Source organism: Cavia porcellus, unplaced genomic scaffold (assembly GCF_034190915.1).
Source record: "Cavia porcellus strain 051 isolate PalLab524CR breed Dunkin Hartley unplaced genomic scaffold, mCavPor4.1 scaffold_18, whole genome shotgun sequence".
NCBI classification, from domain to species: Eukaryota; Metazoa; Chordata; class Mammalia; order Rodentia; family Caviidae; genus Cavia; species Cavia porcellus.
Window position 1 is genome coordinate 10390880 of NW_026947501.1, and position 23569 is coordinate 10414448.

Sequence of the window (23569 nt, forward strand, 5' to 3'; positions counted from 1 at the left end):
TCTCCTTATATCTTATGAATACAGTGGTTTTGTTGTTCAATTCCTTAACATGCATATTGCACTTGGGTATAATGTACTATTTTTTAATGTGCTTTTTGGATTCTGTTTGTTAATATTGTGGTTTTGGATTCTGTTTACCAACATGTTGAAATTTTTATATCTTTACTAATAAGTATACAATCAATCATTCTGTTAATAGATATTTTACATAAAAAATCATAAGATTATTAATTAGTCTGTTAAGACTAGGAAGTCCTTAGATTCTAATATGATGGCTCTGAACACTTAAAATAGAAATTTCCTTGACATTGGGACTGCAGGTTTGTAATCCACATTTATGATCTGGCCTTATTTTATGAAAATAAAATTCTGCTCCTGGGGTTATAAACTTAAATTTCTGAGTGTGTAGCATCTCAAATGTTTTTGAATTATTAGATGACATCCTTTCTTTCTCACTTGCCATGGGCCAGGGCTTCAGTTTATAGTGTATACTGTTTTAAGCAAAAAAATGTGTTTAAGATGAAATGATGCCTCCCACAACAAGCATAGTACCTTTGATACTTGTCACTAATAGTATTGTAGTGTTTCTCCCTCTTTCTACACAAGATCTCCATACGCCCAGAATTATTTGCAGTCCTATTGTGGTGGCATTAGTTTTTTGTCACAGAGATAGTCTGATACATTTAAAAAATTGTATTAATTTGCTTAAATCATAAGTAGTAGATTTGGTAGTAACAGAAGGGGTCTCAAAATGCATAGAAAAGCCAAAGCTCATTATGTTGCTCTAGACCTCTATGTATATTTTAAATCATTTTCTAATTTAGTTGTTTGCTTAATAAAAGTTAGATCAAATGCAGCTTTTTTCATAAAGCTCCGTACCAATGCTTCTGCTCAAACTAGAATTTTTTTTCCTGTTTGTATCTTACAGAGGACATAAAGATAAAATATTTGTGGTAAAGTGTAACCCCCATCACGTTGACAAACTGGTTACAGTTGGGATTAAGCACATCAAATTCTGGCAACAAGCAGGTACTCTCATTTTGGGGTTATCGTTTATGTAGCTAAGAGCTTTTCCATAGGGAGGTTGAGGGTGGGGCTCCATTGCTGCCTTGTGGCTTGTGTCTCTGCAAATTAAGACAAAATGTACCTAACAGATATTCTCGCCCAAATTAACTGTGGGCTGTCTAATGTCCAAGCTGTGAAACTTAAAATAGTATATTAGCCTATGCATATTCAACAGTGTCTAGAAAGCCTTGGAAAATATTCTGCTGTGAAAATAATGGTTTTTATATTTAGTCATCTGTTCTGAAAGCAATAATTATATTGGATGACTGAGCAGGAAATAATCATTTTGGTTGAGTGGGTAAAGTTTTGAATATTTTGAGAGTTCTTTTATTAATCTATCACTGAATTTAGCATAAACTCTGGCTCTGCACGCAGAAGATAGTCAAAATATTTGCGCGTTATGTGTTGATAATAGTGCTGAGTAGATAAGCATGACCAAACATAAAAGAATATCTTATTCTTCTCAGTAACAAGTCATTGTTGTGATTGTTTTTGAATTTTTAGCATCAGCTCTGGTACCAAGCCTGACCTCATAAAGCACAAAACCAAACAGGCTACTGTTTCAGAATTTCCTGTTTCTAAAGGAAAGACAGTAGTCCACAGCGTGTTGAGAGTGAGTCTGTGTGTAACTGTCCTGATGAACCTCATCTTAGTCACTTTCTTGTCAGTGGAGCACAATACACAACAGCCACAATTTAAAGGAATAGTTTATTTTGGCTTAGACGGAAACCCAGCAGAGAAAACTTTAAATCCTGTAGCTCTGTGTCCAGCACCTGGGGCAAGTTGTGTGGAAATGTGAACTCAAAAGGATTAGGTGATCCTACCCCTGTGGAACTGCTGGTTGCATTCCCCATGGGCTATCTCTTGGGGTACTCTCAGCTGCAACTTGCTGTAGCACACATCCTGCTTTACTGATGTTCCCACTTCCTAGGTCCATGCAGCCCTTTCAGGGCCACACTGCCTGGCCTTCAAGGCCTTCGTCTGAAATCTGGATGGGAGTCTCCATGACCGTGTAACTCTTACATTCTGCATTCTTTTAAAATCAGCCCCACATAGATGATGCCAGCATCTGCTGTTAGCTTGAGCTGCAGTCAGGCCTCCTTGTCTCGTGGTGCAGAGGCCTCTGAATGTATGAATGGCTAAGCACTGTGAAGTAAATCACAGGAACCAGCTCCCTAGAGAGCTGTTTTCCAGCAGAACCCCTGTTAAGCACCCTTGAGCCAGCAAAAGGTGAGGGTCTTTCTGATTTCTGAGATGCATTCATTTTTTCTATTGTCCTGATGTAAAGTACTTGGCCTCTTTTTAAGCAACCACAGTCTTCTTTGCCCTAATTCTATAGCTGCTCCTTTTCTGATAGAACTGCAGTTTTCACATTTATTTTTTTGCTCATGAGTTCACTATAGATCTGGTTAAAAGTGGCCAGAAGTACCCATGTCACAAACTAAACACTGGGCTGCCTTGAAATTTTCTCCACCAGTTACTCTACTACCCTTAATCTCAGTATCTCACATAGTCTCAGGACATGGACCAGAGTATAACATACACATCCTCTAGTCTAACAGCTAATGGAATCCTGTTCCTAAATGAAACATTTGAGCCTGGCCTTTACTAATCTACTAGCTTAGCCTGTTCTTACTCAGATTAACATATCACAAAGTGGGGCTGCCTAGGGAACAATTCTGATGGTTTCTGTCAGTGTACTACTTTGTCATATATAGCTGTTGTCTTTACCCCCAGATTTCTGTAATAAAAACTTAGGCAGAAGATATAAAATAGATTTCTACTTTATAAAGACAATCCTGTTTGTTTATTTGTTTATGGTACTAGGAGTTTAATTTAGGAGAACTCTACTGGCTATGCCCCAGGCCTTTGTATTCTTTATGCTGAGACAGGGTCTTGCTAAATTACCCAGTCTGCCTTCAAATTTAGAATCCTCCTGCCTCAGCCTCCAATTCATGGAAATTATAGGTGTTTTCTTTTAGATCATTGTTCAGTAAAGCTGTCCTCATTCTTGAACTTCATAGTTTGTTCTTTCTCTGGCTACCATTGAACTTTCCCTGCTAGACTGGCTTCTCTAGACAGGTTCAAATTCCTTAACAGCAGGAACTCTTTCTTTGCATTTTCATTCCTCCAGCATTGAGCACAACATAGGGATTAAATAAATACTGAGTTAATGAAAAGTGAGTGAGAAGCTCTCTTACAATGTTTTTGTTTATAGGTCTGACAAAAAATAAAGACTCATTATACACTGAATTAATTAAAGAGAGGGTGAGGAGCCCTCTTATAATATTTTTGTTTATGATGTTCTCTATCATTTTTATGTATCAGTATGTATACACTCTGAGTTTTTTTTTTAATTTCATTTAGTCAATCTACCTGCTAATAGGAAGTATCAACTTTTAAAAAGTAATACATACTCTGTCTACTGCAGGTGGTGGTTTCACCTCTAAAAGAGGAATCTTTGGAGGTGTTGGAAAACTGGAGACAATGATGTGTGTCTCTTACGGGAGAATGGAAGATCTGGTGTTCTCAGGAGCAGCTACTGGAGATATTTTTATTTGGAAAGACATTCTACTACTAAAGACAGTGAAAGCTCATGATGGGCCTGTGTTTGCTATGTATGCATTAGATAAGGTATGGTATGTTTTTAGGAATTGTTTACAGTCTTTGGAAGGTGTCTAAAAGGAATCCTGGCTCTGTAAATAGTGTTACCTGAGTGATGGAGGAGTCATCATGGGGCTCTGGTCAGAGTATTAAGGCTAATGTGTGTGTGTGTGTGTGTGTGTGTGTGTGTGTGTGTGTGTGGTGCTGGGGACTGAGTCCAATCACATGTGCTAGCCAAGCACCGTACTACTGAGCTGTACTCCTAGCCCTTGATCTTTGTTTTTAATTGTGATTTTGAGTCCAAAGCATTTGGGGAGTGGATATGAGACCCCAGGAGCTCTGCTAGGTTTTAAGGTTCTTCCTGTCCCACAGGAACTGTTCAAGACAGAACCAGCCATAGCTGGGCCAAGTGCTGAAGAAATGCAGGAGACATACAATATGAGTGTGCTCAGTCTTGCAGGAGAGAGATTTCCATAATATATTATTTGAATTCTATTAACTTTTTTAGTGTTATATACTTGGGAAAAAAATCCACAAAGCTGTGTTATTTAAGCAGCAATCCTGTTGGGGCTGAGTGAGTGACTGGTCATTTAGGTGAGTGTGTAATAGCAGATGTGTATGTAATACTCCCCATGTGTGTCTTCTCAGGGCTTTGTAACAGGTGGGAAGGATGGAATCGTCGAGCTCTGGGATGATATGTTTGAAAGATGCTTGAAGACTTACGCCATTAAAAGAGCAGCATTGTCAACTAGCTCAAAAGGTGCCACCCCTGAATATGCGATAGGAATCTTTCTGTTCACAGGACTGGAAGAGATCGTACCGTACTTGTAGGAGTTCATACTCTGATTAGTCCTATCATCCACAGTCAGGACTCTTAGCACAAAGTTAAGAATGATTGCTTAGGAACTGTAAAAATTGACTTTATGCTAATAATCCGTCTTGTTCTTATATTTAAATGCATCATTTCCCCCTCAGGCCTACTTTTGGAAGATAACCCTTCAATCCGTGCCATTACTCTGGGACATGGACATATCCTGGTAGGAACAAAAAATGGAGAGATTCTGGAAATTGGTAAAAGTGGCCCAATGACACTACTTGTTCAGGTACCGTCATTTCATGTCCGGACTGGCTCTAGGATGAGGTGAAGGAGCACTTGGGGTTCAGAACTTGTGCAGCAGTCCCAGGGCTGTGCAGGCTGCCTGCTGCTGTGTAACACTTGGGCACAAACAAGCAACAGTGCGCGTTTATTTTCTGCTGTTTCTCTGATGGGGAGTCCAAGCACAGCTGACCTGGTCCACTGCTGAGGCTTCACACGGTCTCAGTCTCGTCTGAGGCCTAGAGGGGCGGGGGAGGGTCTTTCAGGCTCACTCAGCTTGTTGATGCAACTTAGTTCCTTGAGCCTATAGGACTGCGCCTTCTCATCGGCTGTTGGGCAAAGGCCACCCTCAGCTGCTGCGGGCTGTACTGACTTCGTAGCATAGAGGGTTTCCAGTAGCCACTTGCTTTTCCAAAACCAGCAAGCAAGAAAAAATAGATACTACAATCTTATATAATTCTATCTGCACATAACATTTCATCATGAACATTTGGTCACTTTCACCACATTGTGTTGGTGGGATGCCTGCAGATCATGCCACTGAGAGGGAGGTGATTATTTCAGAGTATGAAAACTCCCAGGAGTGTGTCCATCACAGCCCACCCTCTGGTCACCAATTATGCATGTCCCTATGGCAAGCAAAATACTCCACCACCACCCCGTCCCCTGCAGCCTTATGCTGTGATGTTACCTCTTCAGAGTTCAAAATCTGATCATCCAGATCAGGCCCGAGTAGACTGCTCCTCAGTCTGTTGGAGGTGGACTCACAAGGTGAGTGGGTCCTCCTGATGCACCAAATGTGTAAAGTGCTCCCTGAGGTCAGGCACCTCACTGCTGTGGCAGCCTTGCTTGCCATATCATAGCACGTTCTCTTACTCTCTGTCTCCCTCAAGAATCATGTTTAGGTAAAGTCAGATTAGTAAGACGATCAGTGGAATCCTGAAAGAACACAGCAATGGGAAACTTTCACCTCAGGGGCAGAATAGGCGGGTTGTGGACGCGGGTAGATGAGTAAGCAGGCAGATCACAGACCCATTTCCTTGTGCTGTTCCAGTTATTTCTGTCCTGCCTCCCTCGCTCTCCGCTCCTGTGCTCTGCAGGAATGTGAATACTCAAATTAAGGAAGTGGCACTTTGCCATCAGTATGGGACAGTGGTTTGGATGGTTTCTTTAAGTGGTGCAGAGACCTTACCAACAGGTGAAGAGCAGGGGAGGGGAGAGGGAAGTGAAAAAATGCCTGATCCTCTGAGCTGCAGGACCTGTGCAGGTCCAGCGTGGGAGCTTCACCCGCTTCCTGATCTGACCCATGCCTGCAGGCCAGATTAGAGATGAATTCCGTGGCAACGATGCCTCTCATATACTACATCCTGAGCACAGGTCACAACACACATGGCACCTTGGCTCTGATGCAAGAGTTCCAAAATATACACACCCAAGCCCTGGATAGCCTGAGTAAGAATATACGGGTAGCTGGACATGCTTACATAAGCCTGTAATCCCAGCTACCCAGGAGGCTGAGGCAGGAAGATCTCAACATCAAATTCAACCTGGGCAACTCAACTGAAAAAAATTTAGAAGGGGCCTGGGGCTGTAGCTCAGTGGTAGAGGACTAGAAGAGCACTAGAAACCCCAAATTTTGACTACCAGTACAGAGAGAAATAGTTATTTTTTTAAAAAGTCTTGAAACCTTGCAAACTTTATATACAGACAGCCAGGATGAGAACTCTGCTGAAGATGCCTCCTTGATACGAGTTTTAGTTTTTGCCGTTCTTGCTTTTGTTATGCTCTTCCAAACTTTTTTTTTTTTTTCTGGCCAAAATTCCTTATTTAATGTTACTGAAAAGTATTGATTTGTTTTTATCCCCTTAATGTTCAAGAGTTTAAATGATTTCCATGCATGGTATATTATACAATAGTTTAGAAAGTTATGCTATAATATGATTTAAATGATACATTTTAAAAGTTTTTATAGTTAATTTTGTTTAAATATATCTTAAGCTTGATAATGAAGTCTTTTCACTTTTTGCTTCTTTACGATTCCATTCTTTCCAGTGTCTGTTAGTCTCATAATAAAAACAGCCTCTGCTGTCATTTGTTGAGCACCCACTGTGCTGCAGGCAGGACTGGTGTACGACATTTTTCTCTCATTTGCAAAACAGATTCCTCAGTTAAAATTGTTTAACAAGTAAAGGGTCAAAAGCCAGTAAATTGCCTACTAAGAATGTAACAGCTGGCCAGGACTCAAACCACAGGGATTTTGGTTTGGTTTGGTTTGGTTTGCTTCGGTTCTGTTGTGTCTTTGTTTGAGACGGGGACTCACTATGTAATTCGGGCGGGCCTTGAATTCACTATGCATCCCAGGCTGGCCTCAAACATGAGAAGGTCCTCCTGCCTCAGCCTCCAGGCAGGGTGCTGGGATGACAGGTGTGCACCTCACGCTAGGCTCTAACCAAAATGTGAAATGCAGGCCCTCTCACTGCTGCAGGCCGCCACCCACATGCTGTGTAGCTGGGAACATAGCGGAAGGCAGTGCGGCAAGCAGAGCCCTCAGAGCTGTGGGGTCAGCTGGGTTGCTGGAACCTCAGCCCCAGGCCTTTCCATCTCGTCCTCGCTTGTGGGCCCTTCTGTCCCTTTCATCTCAGCACTTCTCTCCCAGCTTCTGTTCTCTCACTTGCTGCTTCCTCCCAAGTTGAATTCGTAACAGAACTGGTGTTGGAGCTGCTGCTGAGGTTGCTCTGCCATGTACTCTGTGGAATGCACGGTAGGGTCGGGTTGCCTGCTCACCTGGGGCTCACAGTCTCGTTCTGAGAGAAGACAGATGCGGAGACAGTTACGGAACTAGGGTGGCAGTGTAAGACCATCACCTACTCTGCTCTGGCAGGATTTCTGAACCGCATGTCCCGCAATACTGTGTGTTCCAGTACCCTTGGGGTAGAGTGTGTATTGTTTACAAGGAATGCTACTTTGGAAGAGAAGTGATAAATGGCATTAGGTTGATTAGGAAAATTTCCATGAAAATAATCAGTTCACAATATACTCAGCTCTGCACTGTGCTGTTTATGATCAGTTTTATGGGTGATGAGTGACCAAGTAAGATCCGAGGCCCATTTCCTTGTGCCACTTGAGCTCTTTCTGTCCTGCCTCACACTCTGTCCACTCCTGTGCATATAGGAATTGGAATACTCAATTGAAGGAAGTGTTATTTTGAAAGCAGCATGGACAGTGGTTTGAATGGATCTCAGAGTCTGCAACCCTGTCTTCAAGTAAAATGTGCAGAGGAATTCAGTCTCTGGAAAGCTCCCTGCAGAGCCAGTATGGGACAGTGTAGATGTGGAGGTGGACATGTGACCTGTCCTGTGACTGTGACCATGGGAGGAAGCTTCTGATGACTAGAAAATAGGGGACATAGGGTGCCCCCAAATCTGAAATGGCTATCTGCTTGAATCTGCTTTAGGGGTTCCATTTGTTTCCTGTGTTGTGCTTTTGTAATTTGCTTACGCTCATCCATATTCTTGTCCGTGTCTGCTGTAACATCAGTAAGTGTGGTATGTATTTTGGTAATCTCTGTAGTTATTTGAGAGACTATTTCTGATGTCATTTTTTTCGGAGCTTCATTCAATTGCTTTGTTACCACTTCGGAGAGCCCTAGTAGGGAGCTTTTGAATTTTCCAGCCTCATTGCCCCCTGGGTTTGCCTTTGGTGAACTGGGTGTCTGAGGTTGTGTCTTGTTTAAGTGTTTTCTCATATTTTTTCAACAGAATGCAGAACAGTTATATACAATATATAAGACCATGATATATCAATTCTGTTCTCAAGGGTTAAGATTCAAAATGGATTACAGAGAAAACAGAAAAGTGGGGAAAGAGAAAGAGATCACAAGTGGGTTGGAGGACAAAGATGAATCCCACCAACTTGGGGAAACTGATGCAGAGGACTGAAGGAAAAGAAACCTGAAAGAGATTAAAGGAAGAACAGAACAAAACCACACCCGCAAGGAGGTTAGGAACCACGCTCACACTCGGGGAAAAAAAAATAAGAGAAGTAAAAAATAAACTTAATAAAACAAACAAGGAAAAAAGAAAAGAAAAACAAAAACAACAAAACAATACAACAACAACAAAAATAGTCCATTTCCAGGATTGCCTCTGGACTCACTAGTAGCCAGCCTGTGCAGACAGTGCCCCAAATCCCACCGCTGTATCCCCACAAGCCAGGAGCTGCTTCATGACGGAGTAGCAGCCAGCCTTAGCGTGCCTGCCCGGGGCCCAGACTCGTGGTCCAAGCAGTTTCTAGGTCTGCAGCCAGCCAAGATCACCAGCCAACACAGTCCTCCACCTCGCTGCTCCCCGCCACCTCCGAGTCTCTCCGCAGAGGTGCCAGCTGCCGCTGTGCCCGGGACTGCACGTCTCCAGGTTCCAACAGCTCCCCTCATGCAGTGAGTCGGGCTCCAGGCACAGGTGCCACCAGCTACTGCCTTCTTCTTCATTGAAATTTTTCTTTTTCCTCTCTCTGTGGGCTTCAATTCAGACGTCAGACTCTTCCTGGGTCCAAGGCACCCACTCCCTTCCTCCTTGTCCTCCTCACGACGGTACATTCCTGTGTCTAGATGATGTCTCTCAGAGAGCCTGTTTCCCCTGCTGCTTACTGCTCTGCTATCTTCCTAGAAGTCTCCAAAATCTGACAAATGACAAAAATACGTGTACTCTTCAACCCCATATTTTCTCAGATATTGAATGTTGATTGTATTTAGAACTTTGTGTCTTCTACCAAATCACTGTTCTGCTCAAATAGCTTCTGATTGCTCATCAGAAAGCCACCTGTTCCCCAGAGCATTCCAGCTACAAACACCTTTGGATGACTCTGCATGGTCTCCCTTTTTGCTTCTCTGAGCCAAGCCTTCTTGCAGTTAACCCTCAAAATCAGAAATGCAGGGAGCAAGCTGGTTTATTTTATTGCTCTACAACATCCTTCTTTATACTGCTTTAATCTATCAATTATAGGAATCAAATTTTTTTTCCTGTTAAATGTTCATTTAAAAAAATAATGGTTTATCTCAGTTATTGTTCTGATGCAGTCAGGTGTGTTTATGATAAGGTATAGGTACATGGAGTTAGTCCAGAGCATATTGAGAAGCTTTCATTTTTCTCTTTTTGTCTCTGTCTCTGTCGTGTGCATGCATGTATATCTGTCTGTGTATCTGTCGTGTGTGTGTGTGTGTGTGTGTGTGTGTTGGGAGTTACTAGGAATTGAACCAAGGGCCTTGTGCATGCTAGGCAGGTAGTTTACCACTGAGCTATATCTCCAGCCTTTTTTATGTTTGTTTTGAAGCAGTTGTTTTGCTGAGATGCCTAGGATGGACCCAAATCTGCAGTTGTCAAACTTCAGCTTCCTGAGTAGCTCAGATTGTAGACATGTACCATCATGCTTGGTCCTTGCACTTTCCTGATATCCACTGTGGGCACACAGACCAATTTATGAATAAATGCTGAACCTGAACTACACTCAGCACACCAGAAATTAACATTTAGATTTATTTCTACTCTGCCAAGTGTTGTGCAGGCAAAGAACAACTTGTATAAATAACAAGAACATTGTTGTCTAATTCCATGTCAAACAGATTAGAGTGTTTTAGAATATAATTTTACTGAAGGAAGTGGTTTATGTCATATGATCAAGATGTTTTACTAGGAAGTACGTGTGTATTGTGCTTATTCAGTGTAAAATAGGTTAAAAAGAGGATATTTCACAGTTCACCTAGATGTTGTTTCTAAAAGGGAAGATACCTATTATCAAATAAAACCTGTAAATGATGTGTGTGTATTTTGCTTCCCAAAAGAATGATTTAGCATCATGTAGGTTCGGCTTTAAGTCCAAGTGCAAAAATTATTCAGTGCAATGATTTTGGGTTTAATTTGTACTTGAACCTGAATGGTGCACTCAGCTGCCTCTGTGGCACGGAGAGGAAGGACTGGCCTTTCTCGGCATGGGCTGAGCTTGGTTTCCGTTTCCTCTTCCCAGGGGCACATGGAAGGAGAAGTCTGGGGGCTGGCAGCTCACCCTCTCCTACCCATCTGTGCGACAGTCAGTGATGATAAAACCCTTCGGATTTGGGAATTATCTTCCCAGCACCGTATGCTGGCAGTGCGGAAACTCAAGAAAGGTACACATCTCCGTAACCATCTGTAAAAGTGTTTACAAGCAACAGAATGTGTAGCTTCACTCATGTACCCAGCTAATGTTTACTGAGAGCACCTGTGGTGTGCTTCCAAAATATAGTAGGCAATGAGAACTTAGAGTTCACTGTACTCACTAAGCACAGGCTGAGTTTTTCCAAAAGGATTGCCTGAGTCAACGGTGCTGTAGGACTGTTGTTCACTTTATTTTCTTGTACTACACAGACATTTGCCACCTGGGGGCAATATGTCCTTCCTCTTCTCATGGAGAACTGTGGGAGTCAACTGAAACATGTCAGCTTGCAAAGAATTCTTTTTATCTTTATGACCAACAGTCTCCAGAACTTATTACTGAAAAATAAGTCAATTATGAGAGAAACAAATATGTATCAAACATTTGAGTGCTTTAGAACTAAAGGGTACACCAGGAGGTGGAAATTCAGCAACATTTATTAATCAGATTCTGTGTGTCATATGCTAGGGAATCCTGACATGAACTGTCCCCTCTCTGGTGTCAGAGATGGACAAGATTTAAACGGAGTCCGAGCAACAGGTGGGCCATTCAGATTGGGTAACTTGAGAAGAGTCTAAAATGGGACTCTTTGTAAAGAGATGAGTATAGTATAAAGAAATGACCAGGGTAGTGCAGTACGTGCAGCCCATAGTACAGGTTTCATTACCAGCCCTCGGCCTGAAGACACAAAAAGGAGGGGGAAATGCTAGAACCTTGAACCTGAGATATTATGTAAGTTGGCAGCCAGAGAGGAGCTATGACATCAGCCTGGAGACCCAGCCAGCAGGCAGCAACTGGTCAGACAAGCACTCTAGCTTCTGTTCTTTCTGTCTGCTGCCCTGCTCCCTCCTCGGCCTAAACCATCCAGAAACTGGAGGCAAGATAATTCTACTCAGGCCAGCTTTAGGCACAGAGCAGGTGAAGAATGGAAGATGAAGAATGAATTGGAAGGGTAAATTGCACGTATCCTACACAAACAGTACCACCGAAGCTCAGAGGAAACCTGTTACCTGGAACTGTTGCATCTTGGAGGAGACATGAGAGCTGAGGATTTCTGAGTCAATGAAAGTTCTTAAGGCAAGAAAAGATAAGCTTGGGGTTTGGTCGTACACTATTTGTACTCAGAGGTTTTATGAGCAGAGAGTCATGAGAGTAAATCTGGAGGAATATGTCAAATGAAAACACACAGAGACAGTTGTAGCAATGGTGATAGCAGCTGATGCTGGGGAGCCAGCCAGCATGCTAGCACTTCACACTTAGCCCAGGAACCCAGTGAGGAAGGCCATTCTCACTACTGCTATCAGATTAGGAAAGCCAGGCCCAAGGTACTGAAGTAGCTTACCTCAGATTATACAGCACAAGTGAAACTAAACTCAAACCCAGGAAGGGTAGCCTCAGAGAGCAGCCGTGTGGACACTGGTGCTGTTTCCCTCTGGCATGTCGCCTCTCTTTTACCCTTAGATTCTTGGGCCTCAGTAGATAGAGGAGCCAGACTTCCCACCCAGGTCTGAGTCCAAAACCATCTACTTATCCACTGTAGGACTGACTCTGCTCACTGATATATATTGGGGCAGTGAAACTAGGTCCTGATTTGAATGTCAATGAACTTCATTAAAAATTAATTCAAAAACTATTGATCCATCCTAGATAGTTGATGGTTCAATTGTTTACTCTATGTATCCTGGTGTATTATTAACAGCTCTCCTTTGCACTGTTGAAAGTGGCTTGGTTTCTGCAGTAAATTGTAGTTCATCTGATCGTAATGGCGTCTACCCAAGGCAGACTCATTTTTCCTCTTCCCGCTACCAGCACCACAACTGACTTACAGCAGGTAAATGCGTGCTAAGTGAGGAAATAAAGATTTGCTTTAGAGGAGCCAACTTTAAGTTCGCAGTGTGAACATTGCCTTTGGCACAGTGTGCAGTGTGGCAGGAGTCACTGTGGAAGTTTAAGCTGAGGTGCCTCTGCACAAGGCCGTGTGGCTGCTCCATCCCTGAGGCCACGTGACAGCAGTAGACGTGGCTGCAGTGACAAGTGTTCTCATTTGGACTGCGAGCATGGTCATGCAACTCCGTGATCCTGTCAGAACTATTGGATTATACATTATAATTAAGTGAATTATATGACACATGAATCCTGTCTCAGTAAAGCTGAAAAACCAGTGGTGAGGGTGGTTGTATTATGAATTCAGCTTCCTATTAAACGTATCCCCCAGAAGTCCACACTCTGCACTCAAAAATGTCACTCTGTGGTCCTACAAAGCAGCAGAAAACATTGCTTGTTCCACATAACCCTCCTAGTAGTGGTTAATTTTACAGAGACCCCTGAGAGAGCTGTCATATTCCATAATCATGATGGAGAAGGCAGACCCCAAAATTTTTAGCTCTAGAATTTGCATATTACAATCCATCGAGTAGAGAATTGGAGTGGCTGAAATAGTGATTTTTTTTTAAATAAAACAAGTTTGTATATAAGGCACGAGATTAAAAAAAAATGGTATCAGCAAATTTTATTCTACAACTTCCATTCTGAAATACATCCTCTTTGCTTAGAAGCCAAGTAGATGATATATTAAGTTTCTATTTGTTTTCCTGCTCACCTCATTTATCTTTTGAAAACTTCTAGAATTCAGATGCTAAGAAATGAATGGATAAAGCTTATAAAAACTGAAAACCTATTTTTGATATTATGATTATTGTCCTTGGATATGCGGAAAGATCTTTTAAATTATGAAATTTTAATTCCCAGTAATAGTGAGGAAGACCCGGTCACATGGCCTTGCAAAGCAGTCAGGTGCAGACTTCTCCGTTCCCCCATTGGGCTTGGGTGACAGTGAATGTGGGGTGACAAGTGTCTCTTGTGGCTTTCTCTCTAGGGGGAAGATGCTGCGCGTTCTCCCCAGATGGGAAAGCCCTAGCGGTCGGCTTAAACGATGGGAGTTTCCTGGTGGTGAATGCTGACACTGTTGAAGACATGGTCTCTTTTCATCACAGAAAAGAAATGATTTCTGATATTAAATTTTCAAAAGGTGACAATGGCAGCAGATACTTTTGAAAATGTCACAGTCTTGGAACTCCCAAAATTATAAGAATGGACATTTAAAATGTTTCTTTGACCTTTGCTCTACTTTAAAATACTGAGTTTAGGAAATTGAAGTCCTGTGTAAAGGGTTTTGGTGTTAACTGAATGTTTGTCTTTGTCTTTGTAGATACAGGAAAGTATCTTGCTGTAGCATCTCATGATAACTTTGTGGATATTTACAACGTACTTACAAGCAAGAGGGTTGGCATCTGTAAAGGAGCTTCTAGCTACATTACACATATTGACTGGGATTCTCGAGGTAAAGCATGTTATGGCCTTTAATGTATTTTTTCTAGTTTTTAAAAAATCAATTGTCATTCATATATTGTTTCCAGAGAGAATGGCAATTGAGTTTTAGATGAAAATGTGGAAATAGCCATAGCAATATAAATGGCTTTAATTTTACAGTCAGAAAACAGGTCCTGTTAACATGGAATATATTTCCATCGTTTAAAAATATTGTTGATACTATACAATAAAAACTGTTGGGGTTGGAAACCACTAAAGATACACAGTGCAAGACACCATATAAACTACTACCTTGCTTTTGAGCTGATCATGTTCCGTCACTGTCCTGGTCTCGTCCTCCTTCCTGCTTTCCTGTTTCTGATCAAAAAGCCACCTCGTGGAAAATGGCCCCAAAAGGCTTTAATGATCTCATCTTCCATTTCAGACAGAAAGGTACCTTGAGCTTGCCTAAAGTATCTTTTCTCTCTAAGGCTTCCAACCTACCCCCAGCCTCCTCCTCCAAGTCATCCCCACAAGCACCACAAAGACTTGTCTGTTATTTAATACATCTAACATCTACATTTGCAAAGTATTATGTCAAGAGGTAGGAATGAGACATGGCTGCTATTCTCTGTGGAATTTATAGTTTGGTGAGGGTAATATCATTGTATTGAACTACTATGAAAGCACAGATTGGGTAAGCTATGGGGATAAGAAGTGGCGAGTCATAGGGGAAGAAGTGGGCCGAGGCTCAGGACGGGCCAGACCAGCATTAAAGTGGGACGTATGATCTATAGGTTGGGTCACTTTAGATCATGTCTCAGAGACTTGGCTGATGTTAAAAGGCTGCATCAGGCAGTTAGGAATGGACAGTGTCCTTGTTGTCAAAGAAAGCATAATCAATCCATTGTGGTAGAAAACCACAAAATACAATGTGGGCTCCGAGAAAAATGCTCTCAGGGAACCCACGGAACCTTTATAGAAAGATCTTTAGAGATGACCAGAAATTCACCAGTTGGCAAAGTCAAGGAGCATTCCAGGCAAAAGGCACATGGCATGCAAAGCCGTGAAGGCCGGAGGACACAGGCTAGTGGCCACATGAGGGAAGCAAGGGAAAGTGGACAGGCAGACCAGAACAGGGTGAACAAGGGAGCTTACATCATGCTGGGAAGCTAATGGTGAGCTTCATTCTGTGTTACTAAGTAGGGCATTACCCACTGCTAGGGAGGGTAGGTGGACCTGTAGTTGAAGAGCACCTAATGTGAGAGCACCTGTGGAGAGAGGTGATGAGAGCCTCAACAAGGTTACGTTGGAGACATAACTGAGAAAACTGTATTTCAAGTATTCTTGAAGAAACAGTGGAAGACTGAGTTTGGCAGTCCTTTCATCAGGCAGGTTTACAGTTGTAGCTGGACTTGCCGCCCTGGATTTGGGTTTTATTTCAGCTTTATAACTTGAAGGAGCTTTATAGAGTACAACACATGGGTACAAAGCATGTGGTTTACTGTAAGACGGATGTTACAGTTGTGTCTAGATGTTCCCCCAAAGCTTCATGCAGTCATAGGTGGGGTTTTTACAGAGGCGACTGGATCTAGAGTGTGTGATCCCGGGGTTGACTCACCGTGCAATGCTAGGATCAAGGGCACTAGGATTGAGTGTTGCCTATTCTCGGTAGCCTGGAGAAGACAGACGGGATAGAAAGAGCTGTGGGTGTCTCTTGTTGCTTTGCTACCTTCTGCATGTTATGAACTGTTTCTCCTCTGTGGTGACTGTCTGCCTTGTGGCCAGCCAGTTATGGACCGAAACTTGCACAGACTGAACTAAATAAACCTTTTTCCCTTTAAGTTTGGGTGTTGGGTATTTTGCTCAGCAACAAGAGAAGTAACTAAGTCAAGGTACAAGTGCCAACAAAGGCAAAGGGCGATCAGATAAGTCCCTGTCACTTTGATGTGAATGCCGTGCGGGCTGGCCACAGTGCCAGGGATTTGGCTGGCCTTGTGATCCGCAGGGACTGGCACCGGGGCGTCACCTAGGAACTGTGAGGCCAAACAGATCAGTAGCTGCTTCTCAGACCTCTTCTTCAGTAGTCTCTGCTCTGTGGTGGTTGTTATTTCTCCTTTTTCTGCTTATTTCTCTTGTAAAGTAGACGTGGCATTTCTACCACCAAAATCACTATTCAGAGGTGAAAACCTCTTGTTACATTTATTAGGAAGTGAAGGACCAAGAGAAAATGGGATATAGGAAGAGCAAGTTTTTATTCAGAATTTTTTAACAGTTATATTTAATTATGGTAAAACATATGTATAATTTAAATTTTTAATCATTCCAAACAAACTCATGACATTAAGCACATGCACATCATGTGCAACCATCTCCACCGCCCATTTCCAGAGCTCTTTCCATCTCATACAGCTGCAGCTGTCCACCCGGGACACAGTAACTCCCCACCCCTCCAGCCCTGAGGACCATCATGCTTTCTGTCTATGAACTGACAGCTCTAGCTGTGTCATGTAAGTGGAATTATATAGCAGTATGTGTAAACTATTTTACTTAGCAAAACCTTTCAAGGTTCATCCATGTTATAGCATGTGTCAGAATTACCTTCTTTTATAAGACTGAATTTTCTTCTGTAGGAATAGTTCCACATTTTCTTATTTGTTTATCTCTTGATAGACAATTGCCTTGCTTCCACATTTTAGCTATTATGCATAATACTTCTCTGAACACGTGCACACACAAATTTCTGCAAAGGCCCCTTTTCAGTTCTTTAGGATATGTATATACCTAGATGTGGATCTCCTATGATAGTTCCATTTTTAAGTTTTTGAGAAATCGCCATATTGTTTTCCACAGCAGCTGCACCACTTTACATTCTCTCCAGCAGTACCCAAGAGTTCCAGCCCTCTCCTGTTCTTGCCATTATTTTCTGTTTTATTTTGATAGCAGCCACCTTAATGGGTATGATTAGCTACCTCATTGTGATAGTGATTTGACTTGGGAGAGTTGTGTTTTGTTTTGCTTTTGACTCTTTAATTCTGAAAGTGTGTAGGCCCTGTATCAGATGCTGGGGCTTAAAGATGAGTAAGCCAGGATGGAGAACCTAAGATTTTGGCCAGGATCAGTGGCTTGTTGCTGCCACGGGGCCTGGGTGAGATCTGTGTAAAGTACCTCAGTACAGAGCTGTCACTGGCAAGAAAAGAGGAAGCCTCACTGTGTCTGTATTCAGTCAAGGCTGGCATCCTCGAACTCAGGGGCACAGGAAGGTGCCGAGAGGGAGGAGAAAGCTAAGGTCTTTGAAAACAACCTCACCTCTTTTACTAAGGACCTGTCGGTCAGGTGGGTGTGTCAGATGAAATGGTTTCTGGCTCATTACTTACTATTATTCATATTTTATTTTGATGTTTATTTTTACTCTAGATTTTTTGTATAAGTAAAAACATGTGATATTCAAGTTCATGTGTCTTATTTAGTTCACTTAGCATCATGTTTCCAATGTGTATCCATTTTCCTACAAAATGACTCAAGTTTATCTTTCTTTGTAGCAAAGTAGTACTCCGTTGTACATAAATACCATTGTATTTAATTTATGTATTGTACATAAATTCCATTCATCTGTTTATGGACATATAGGCTGCTTCCAAGATACAGCTCTTATCAGTTATGCTACCATAACATCAGTTTGCATGTATCGCTGCAGTATGATGTCTTTACCTCTTTAGAGAACATAACTGGAAGTGGAATAGGAGGGTCAAATGGAATTTCTAGTTTCAGTTTTTTGAGGAATCTCCACACTGATTTCCAGTTTACATTTCCATCAACAATGTACGCAGCTTCTTTTTTCTCCATGCCTCTGCAGCATTCCTTCTCAGGTGTTTTTTGATGATGGTCATTCTTTCTGGGGTAAGTTGGAATCTCTGTGTTGTTTTAACTTGTATTTCTCTGCATGTTGAGCAGCTCTTCGTGTGTTCATTGGTCATTTGTAGTTCATCTTCTGCAAATGTCTATTCTTTTCACTTGCCCAACTTTTGATTGAGTCTTTTATTTCAAGTGTCTACTTTTTTTGAGTTTTTCACGTATTCTAGATATGAGTCCACTACCAAAAATTTCCCCAGTCTGTAGGTTGCCTTTTCACTCTGTGGATTATTTTTCATCCTGTGCAGAACCTTTTACATTTAATATGATCCCATTTGTTGATTCTTGGAACTCTTTCCTGTGCAGCTGTTCTGCTTGTAAGTCCTTGCCTATGCCTGTGACTTCCAAGAGTTTTATCTACTTGTTTCCTAGCAGGTTATGTGTTTCTTTGTTAACATTTAGTTCTTTTTACTTCTATTTTAGGTTAGAACATATGAGAAGATGGGTCTATATTCAGTCTTTTGCGTGAGGATAACCAGTTTTCCCAACACCATTTATTAAAGAGGCGTTCTTTCCTCCAGTGTGTATTTTTGGTCCCTTTATGAAAGACCAAATAGTTGAATATATATAGGGGTCATTTCTGCATCCTCTATTCTGTTCTATCGATTCTTAGTTCTGTTTTTGTGCCAGTTCCATGCTATTCTTAATTAGTGTAGCTTTGTAATAGCTCTTTAAATTCAGGGCTGAAATGCCTCCAGAGTTACCCAGGACCAACTTCCTTTTCACAGTACTGCATTTTTCATTGTAGAGGTCTTTCACTTTCTTAGGTTGATTCCTATTGATTTAATTTTTCTTGGTGCTATTGTCAATGGTTATTTTTCCCTAATTTCTTTCTCAGTGAGTTCATTATTAGTGTACAGGAATTGATTTTGGCGTGTTGATTTTATATTCTGATATATTACTGAATGTGGTTCTTTTTGGTGGATTTTTGGGTCTTCTAATGTGGGGGATCATGTCATGTGCAAATAATGATAACTTGGCTTCTTGGATGGATGCAAAATATAAGTTGTATCCATTTACCTATAAAAGTCTCCAGTTTATCATTCTTTATAGCTGAGTAGTACTCTATTGTATAAAAATATCACATCTTTTTAATCCATTCCTTGTTTGATGGGCATTTGGGTTATTTCTAGGATTTGGCTATTACAGATCATGCTGCTATGTACATGAGTACACCTATATTGCTGCAGTATGTTTTTAATTTTTCTGGAAAGATACCCAGAAGGGGAATAGCTGGGGTAAATGGGACTTCTAGTCCTAGCATTTCCAGGAATCTCCAAAATGATTTCCACAGTGGTTACTGCAGTTTGTTCTCCCACCAACAGTGGAGAAGGGTTCTTTCTCCACAGCTCCTTCTGCATTTGTTATTGGTTGGTGATAGTTACTGTTTCTGGAGTGAGCTAGACTCTCAGTGTTGTTTAATTTGCACTTCTTAAATGAATGTTTTTTCATACTCGCCATTTGTATTTCTTCATCTGAGGTGTATGTTCATCTCAGATGCCCATTTTTGGATTGGCTCTTTGAATTTAAGGGGGTCTGATTTTTTCAATTCTTATTATGATCTAGACAGAAGTGCTTTGTCTGAGGGACAGCTCACTGAGATTTTCCCACTCTGTGGCTGGTCTTTTCACTCTTTTGGTGCCATCCTTTGATGTTTAGTCTATGAATTTCTTTGTGGGTTACATACATTTCTTGCACACAGCATAATGTTGGGTTTGTTTCTTAATCCCTTCTGCCAGTCTGTGTTTATGATTGGGGTTTGCTTAGTCTTTGCCTCTGCTTCCCCATGCTGTGGCCTGTTGGAGGTGGGTGTTGCTCCTTAGTCATGCGAGGGCTTGTCAGGGTCACCTGTCTCAATTGGGTGGGGCTCCACTCTGCATCATTCATACTTTTGATTTTTGGGGCAGAATTATGCTATCTGGAGAAAAAGCAAATGTGCCTGCAAGTATTCCCTGTTTAGCTCTAGTCCCATTAGCTCGGAGCCATGTGCCATCCTGATAGCCTGTGCTCCTGATATCCCAGGTTATGAAACGCCTGGTACAAAAACATGGCTTGCTGCCTCCACAGCAGCTCGCCTGCTCAGCGAGAGAGCCCTCAAGGGTCTGGCAGAGGTAGACAGCAGAATCGAGAAGCAGGAATCTGTTCTGTTCCTTTGATCTTGTCAGAAATAGTGAAAGCGTTTGTCAGAGCCAGCTGGTCATCAGGGATGGGAATGGCTCAGCTGCAGCCTCAGCAGCCTTTGTGCCCACGGCAACCACAGGTCCCAGGAAGAGGGAAAAGCACATCGACACTAAGCTTTTGCAGGAATATCAGCTACTCTGAAAGTACTGCATGGAAAGAAAAATTCACGGAGAGAGACAAATTATGGAAAGATATGTTCAAGATTCTGAAGATCCATTTCTAGAAATACCAGGACTGTAAAATCTTTTACCAATTCGTGTGAGCCATCAGAGAACATTTCATCCTATTTTCATTCTAAATGGATTGATAAATTTGACACATGTATTACTAATTTTGTAAGTATTCTAACTCACAAATTATCTGGCAACTGGGAGGATGTATAGAGCTCAGTTTTGTGAATACAAAGCTCTGTGTATCCGAGAAATGTGTGATTTACTTTAGCTTTTCAGGAATGGGAATAGTGTTTCTCTCAGACTTCTTATTCTATATGAATAGACTTTTCTATGAATCAAAGTATGATAATTCTGGGGGAATAGTGTTTCTGTTACTCAGAGACAATTAGATATGGATTATACAGACTTTTTATTCTGTGCTTCTGCTTCTTGTCCCCAGATTTCTGTGACACATATACGAATACCCAGAGCAGACAGAGAGAAGAGTGACCTAAATATTTCCTGTATGCTTAAAAAATAAAATGTAATAGAAGCAGGAACAGAAACCTACTAAAAGTAACTTAAAATTTAAGTAATAAAGAAGGATGCATTTATTGGGAAGATTTCAGGATACCTCATAGAATCCCAAAGGTGTCCCAGGAAGCAACACCTCCCGAAGAACTGGCTTTAGGGATGAACTGACAAATGCTCAAAAACCTTGCAAGCATTTCCTCTCCTTCTTCTGCTTTGCAACTGCTGATCTCAGATGCCACTGCTCTTCTGGGTCTCATGACCATTTTCAGTCCCTCTTTCTACACACGCAGGCTGATTCATTTGCATATGGTCCAATCCCAGCTGCCCTCAGATACCACCCTCAGTCCCAAAGTCTGCCTCTCATCCCCGCCAGACACCCACTGATTCAGCCTCCCACTTACAATGTTCCAGGAGAGAAAGTTTGACGTCTCAGCCCAGTCCGGACCTGGGCCTTCCAGGGTCCAGGTTCCTCGTTGGTCACTGTCTACTTCCAGAGTCAAACCTGACCACAGGGCACAGGCCTTGTTTGAGGACAGTTCGAAGGGAAGAGACACAGCCAGCTAGGGACCCCACAGAGTGTATTATTTCTGGTGCTTGTTTTTGTGTTTATTAGAATCACTAATACTCTTTTTTTTTCTTTTTTTTATTTAAAGAAAGATTAAACAAAACAGAAAATAGGTAGAAATAGTACATACATTCAGAGAAAATAAAGAGTAAGAAATCACTAGTTAATGTTGTCATTTTGCAAATAGTTGTTCAAGGTACAAAAATGGAACATGTAAAGTGGGAATTCAAACAGAGAGAGTGCAAAAAGTTCTAATCAACTGTCCAACAAAAACTTAGTAACATGGTTATCAATCCTATACATTTAAACATACATGCAGTTATCCATATCTTCATTTATGTTTAGATTAAACAAACTAAAGCAGGTTAAAATCATTTTGAACAAAGAATAATAGTATTGCTGGATTTCACTTCATTCTTGTAAAATATCTTACTGAGCTATCTTAATATTTTTGGTTGTTTAAAAAGCAAAGTGGGTTTTATTTTTTTTAATTTTATTTAAAAGGAAAAAGAAAAACACAAAACAAAACAAAGCGGTGTGAGGGTACAAGTAACACAGAACTACAAAAAAAAAAACAGTAAGAAATCACCAGTTAATAGATTACATATTATCATCTTAGAGATAGTTGCTCAAATCACAGTATCAAAGCATACAAAGTAGACATTCAAACAGTGAGACTTCAAACAATTGTATTCAATGATCCAACCAAAAACATTAATATGGTCAGCTATTTAACACCCCTAAACACACTTGCTGTTGTATCCTTTAGAGCTCTTTTTTTCCCTCTCTTTTTTACAACAAAATTTACACATTTTGGGTTTTATTACTCCTTAGTTCTTATTACCTTTTTTTTTGGAGAGAATAAAGTCAAATATGGCAAAACAAAGCTGTCAGTCAAAACCAAGGATAGACATAGCACATGATGTAAAACAGAGTACAAGGTTATCAACGATGGTTATCAACAATGTCTCTTGTTTCCTTAAAAAGAATTGTCTATCTCATTAGATATTATAAAGTTGAACAAAACAGTAGAGAACAAGACCAATAAAACTTAAGCATTGTAAACATTACAGGACTTCCAAAGGAGACAATAGTCAAACCAGAATGGGCATCTTAGTGAATCTTATTGCCTTCAAAGTAGTTGCCTATACCCTCAAACTTGGTATCATCATACAGAATGGAACAGAGTCTAATCAGTGAAAACAAGATCGTGGGAGTATTACAGGACTTCAAAACAAGTTAATAGGAAATCAAAAAAAGTTACTATTATATATCTTGCTAACTTTTAAAATTTTTCCCCTTAATTAAAACAAACATAAGAAATAACTAAATAATTTTTTTAACAAATAAGGGAGAGATTGAGATAAAACAGGACATAACAATATAACAATACAGGTCAAAGCATGACTGTTTCAGCCACCTAGTGCTTCACCACCAAATAACCCGACTTAATAGTAGTTACCATAGTGTCTGTCTTTTTCCTTGAAATATTTGAATAAAACTTCTTATACTATAGCTTCAAATATTTCCATATCAAGAAGCCCAGAATAAAGCCTTTCCAATTAATAAGTGAAAACTTTATAAGGCTTCAAGGCCGCATAATGGAGAATCATGATTACCACATATTTTTATATATTTGAATCATTACTTACATTAGGGAAACTATTCGGTATTCACACATGCGAGGTTGATTTATTTCACTTCTGAGTATGGTCTCAAGCTGCGCCCATTTATTGATAAATATCTCAATGTGATCCTTTTTTATAGCTGAATAATACTCCATTGTATAGAAATACCACAACTTTTTTATCCATTCCTCAGTTGATGGACACTTAGGTTGTTTCCAAAATCTGGTGATTACAAATTGTGCTGCTATAAACATAGGTGCACATATATCACTGTAGTATGATGCTTTCAGTTCTTCTGGGAATATGCCTAGAAGTGGAATAGCTGGAATAAATGGGA

The 23569-nt window shown here is 41.0% G+C and overlaps 1 protein-coding gene across 15 annotated transcripts in view; it reads left to right on the forward strand.

Moving 5' to 3' along the window:
- The window catches only part of Eml6 (EMAP like 6), a 316759-nt gene that overhangs the window by 224074 nt on the left and 69116 nt on the right, over window positions 1-23569 (forward strand). For 14 of the 15 annotated variants that reach the window (XR_010040546.1, XM_063229384.1, XM_063229383.1 and 11 more), the window contains 7 exons: window positions 929-1029; window positions 3497-3699; window positions 4318-4429; window positions 4645-4772; window positions 10784-10925; window positions 13827-13979; window positions 14160-14291. Coding sequence is in view for 14 of the 15 variants with exons in the window: in XM_063229384.1 (XP_063085454.1) it covers window positions 929-1029; window positions 3497-3699; window positions 4318-4429; window positions 4645-4772; window positions 10784-10925; window positions 13827-13979; window positions 14160-14291 (971 nt within the window). In the remaining variant the exon portion in view is untranslated. Of the gene's footprint in view, window positions 1-928; window positions 1030-3496; window positions 3700-4317; window positions 4430-4644; window positions 4773-10783; window positions 10926-12650; window positions 12783-13826; window positions 13980-14159; window positions 14292-23569 lie in introns of those variants that run through there. The other variant, XM_063229396.1, reaches the window with a different exon arrangement.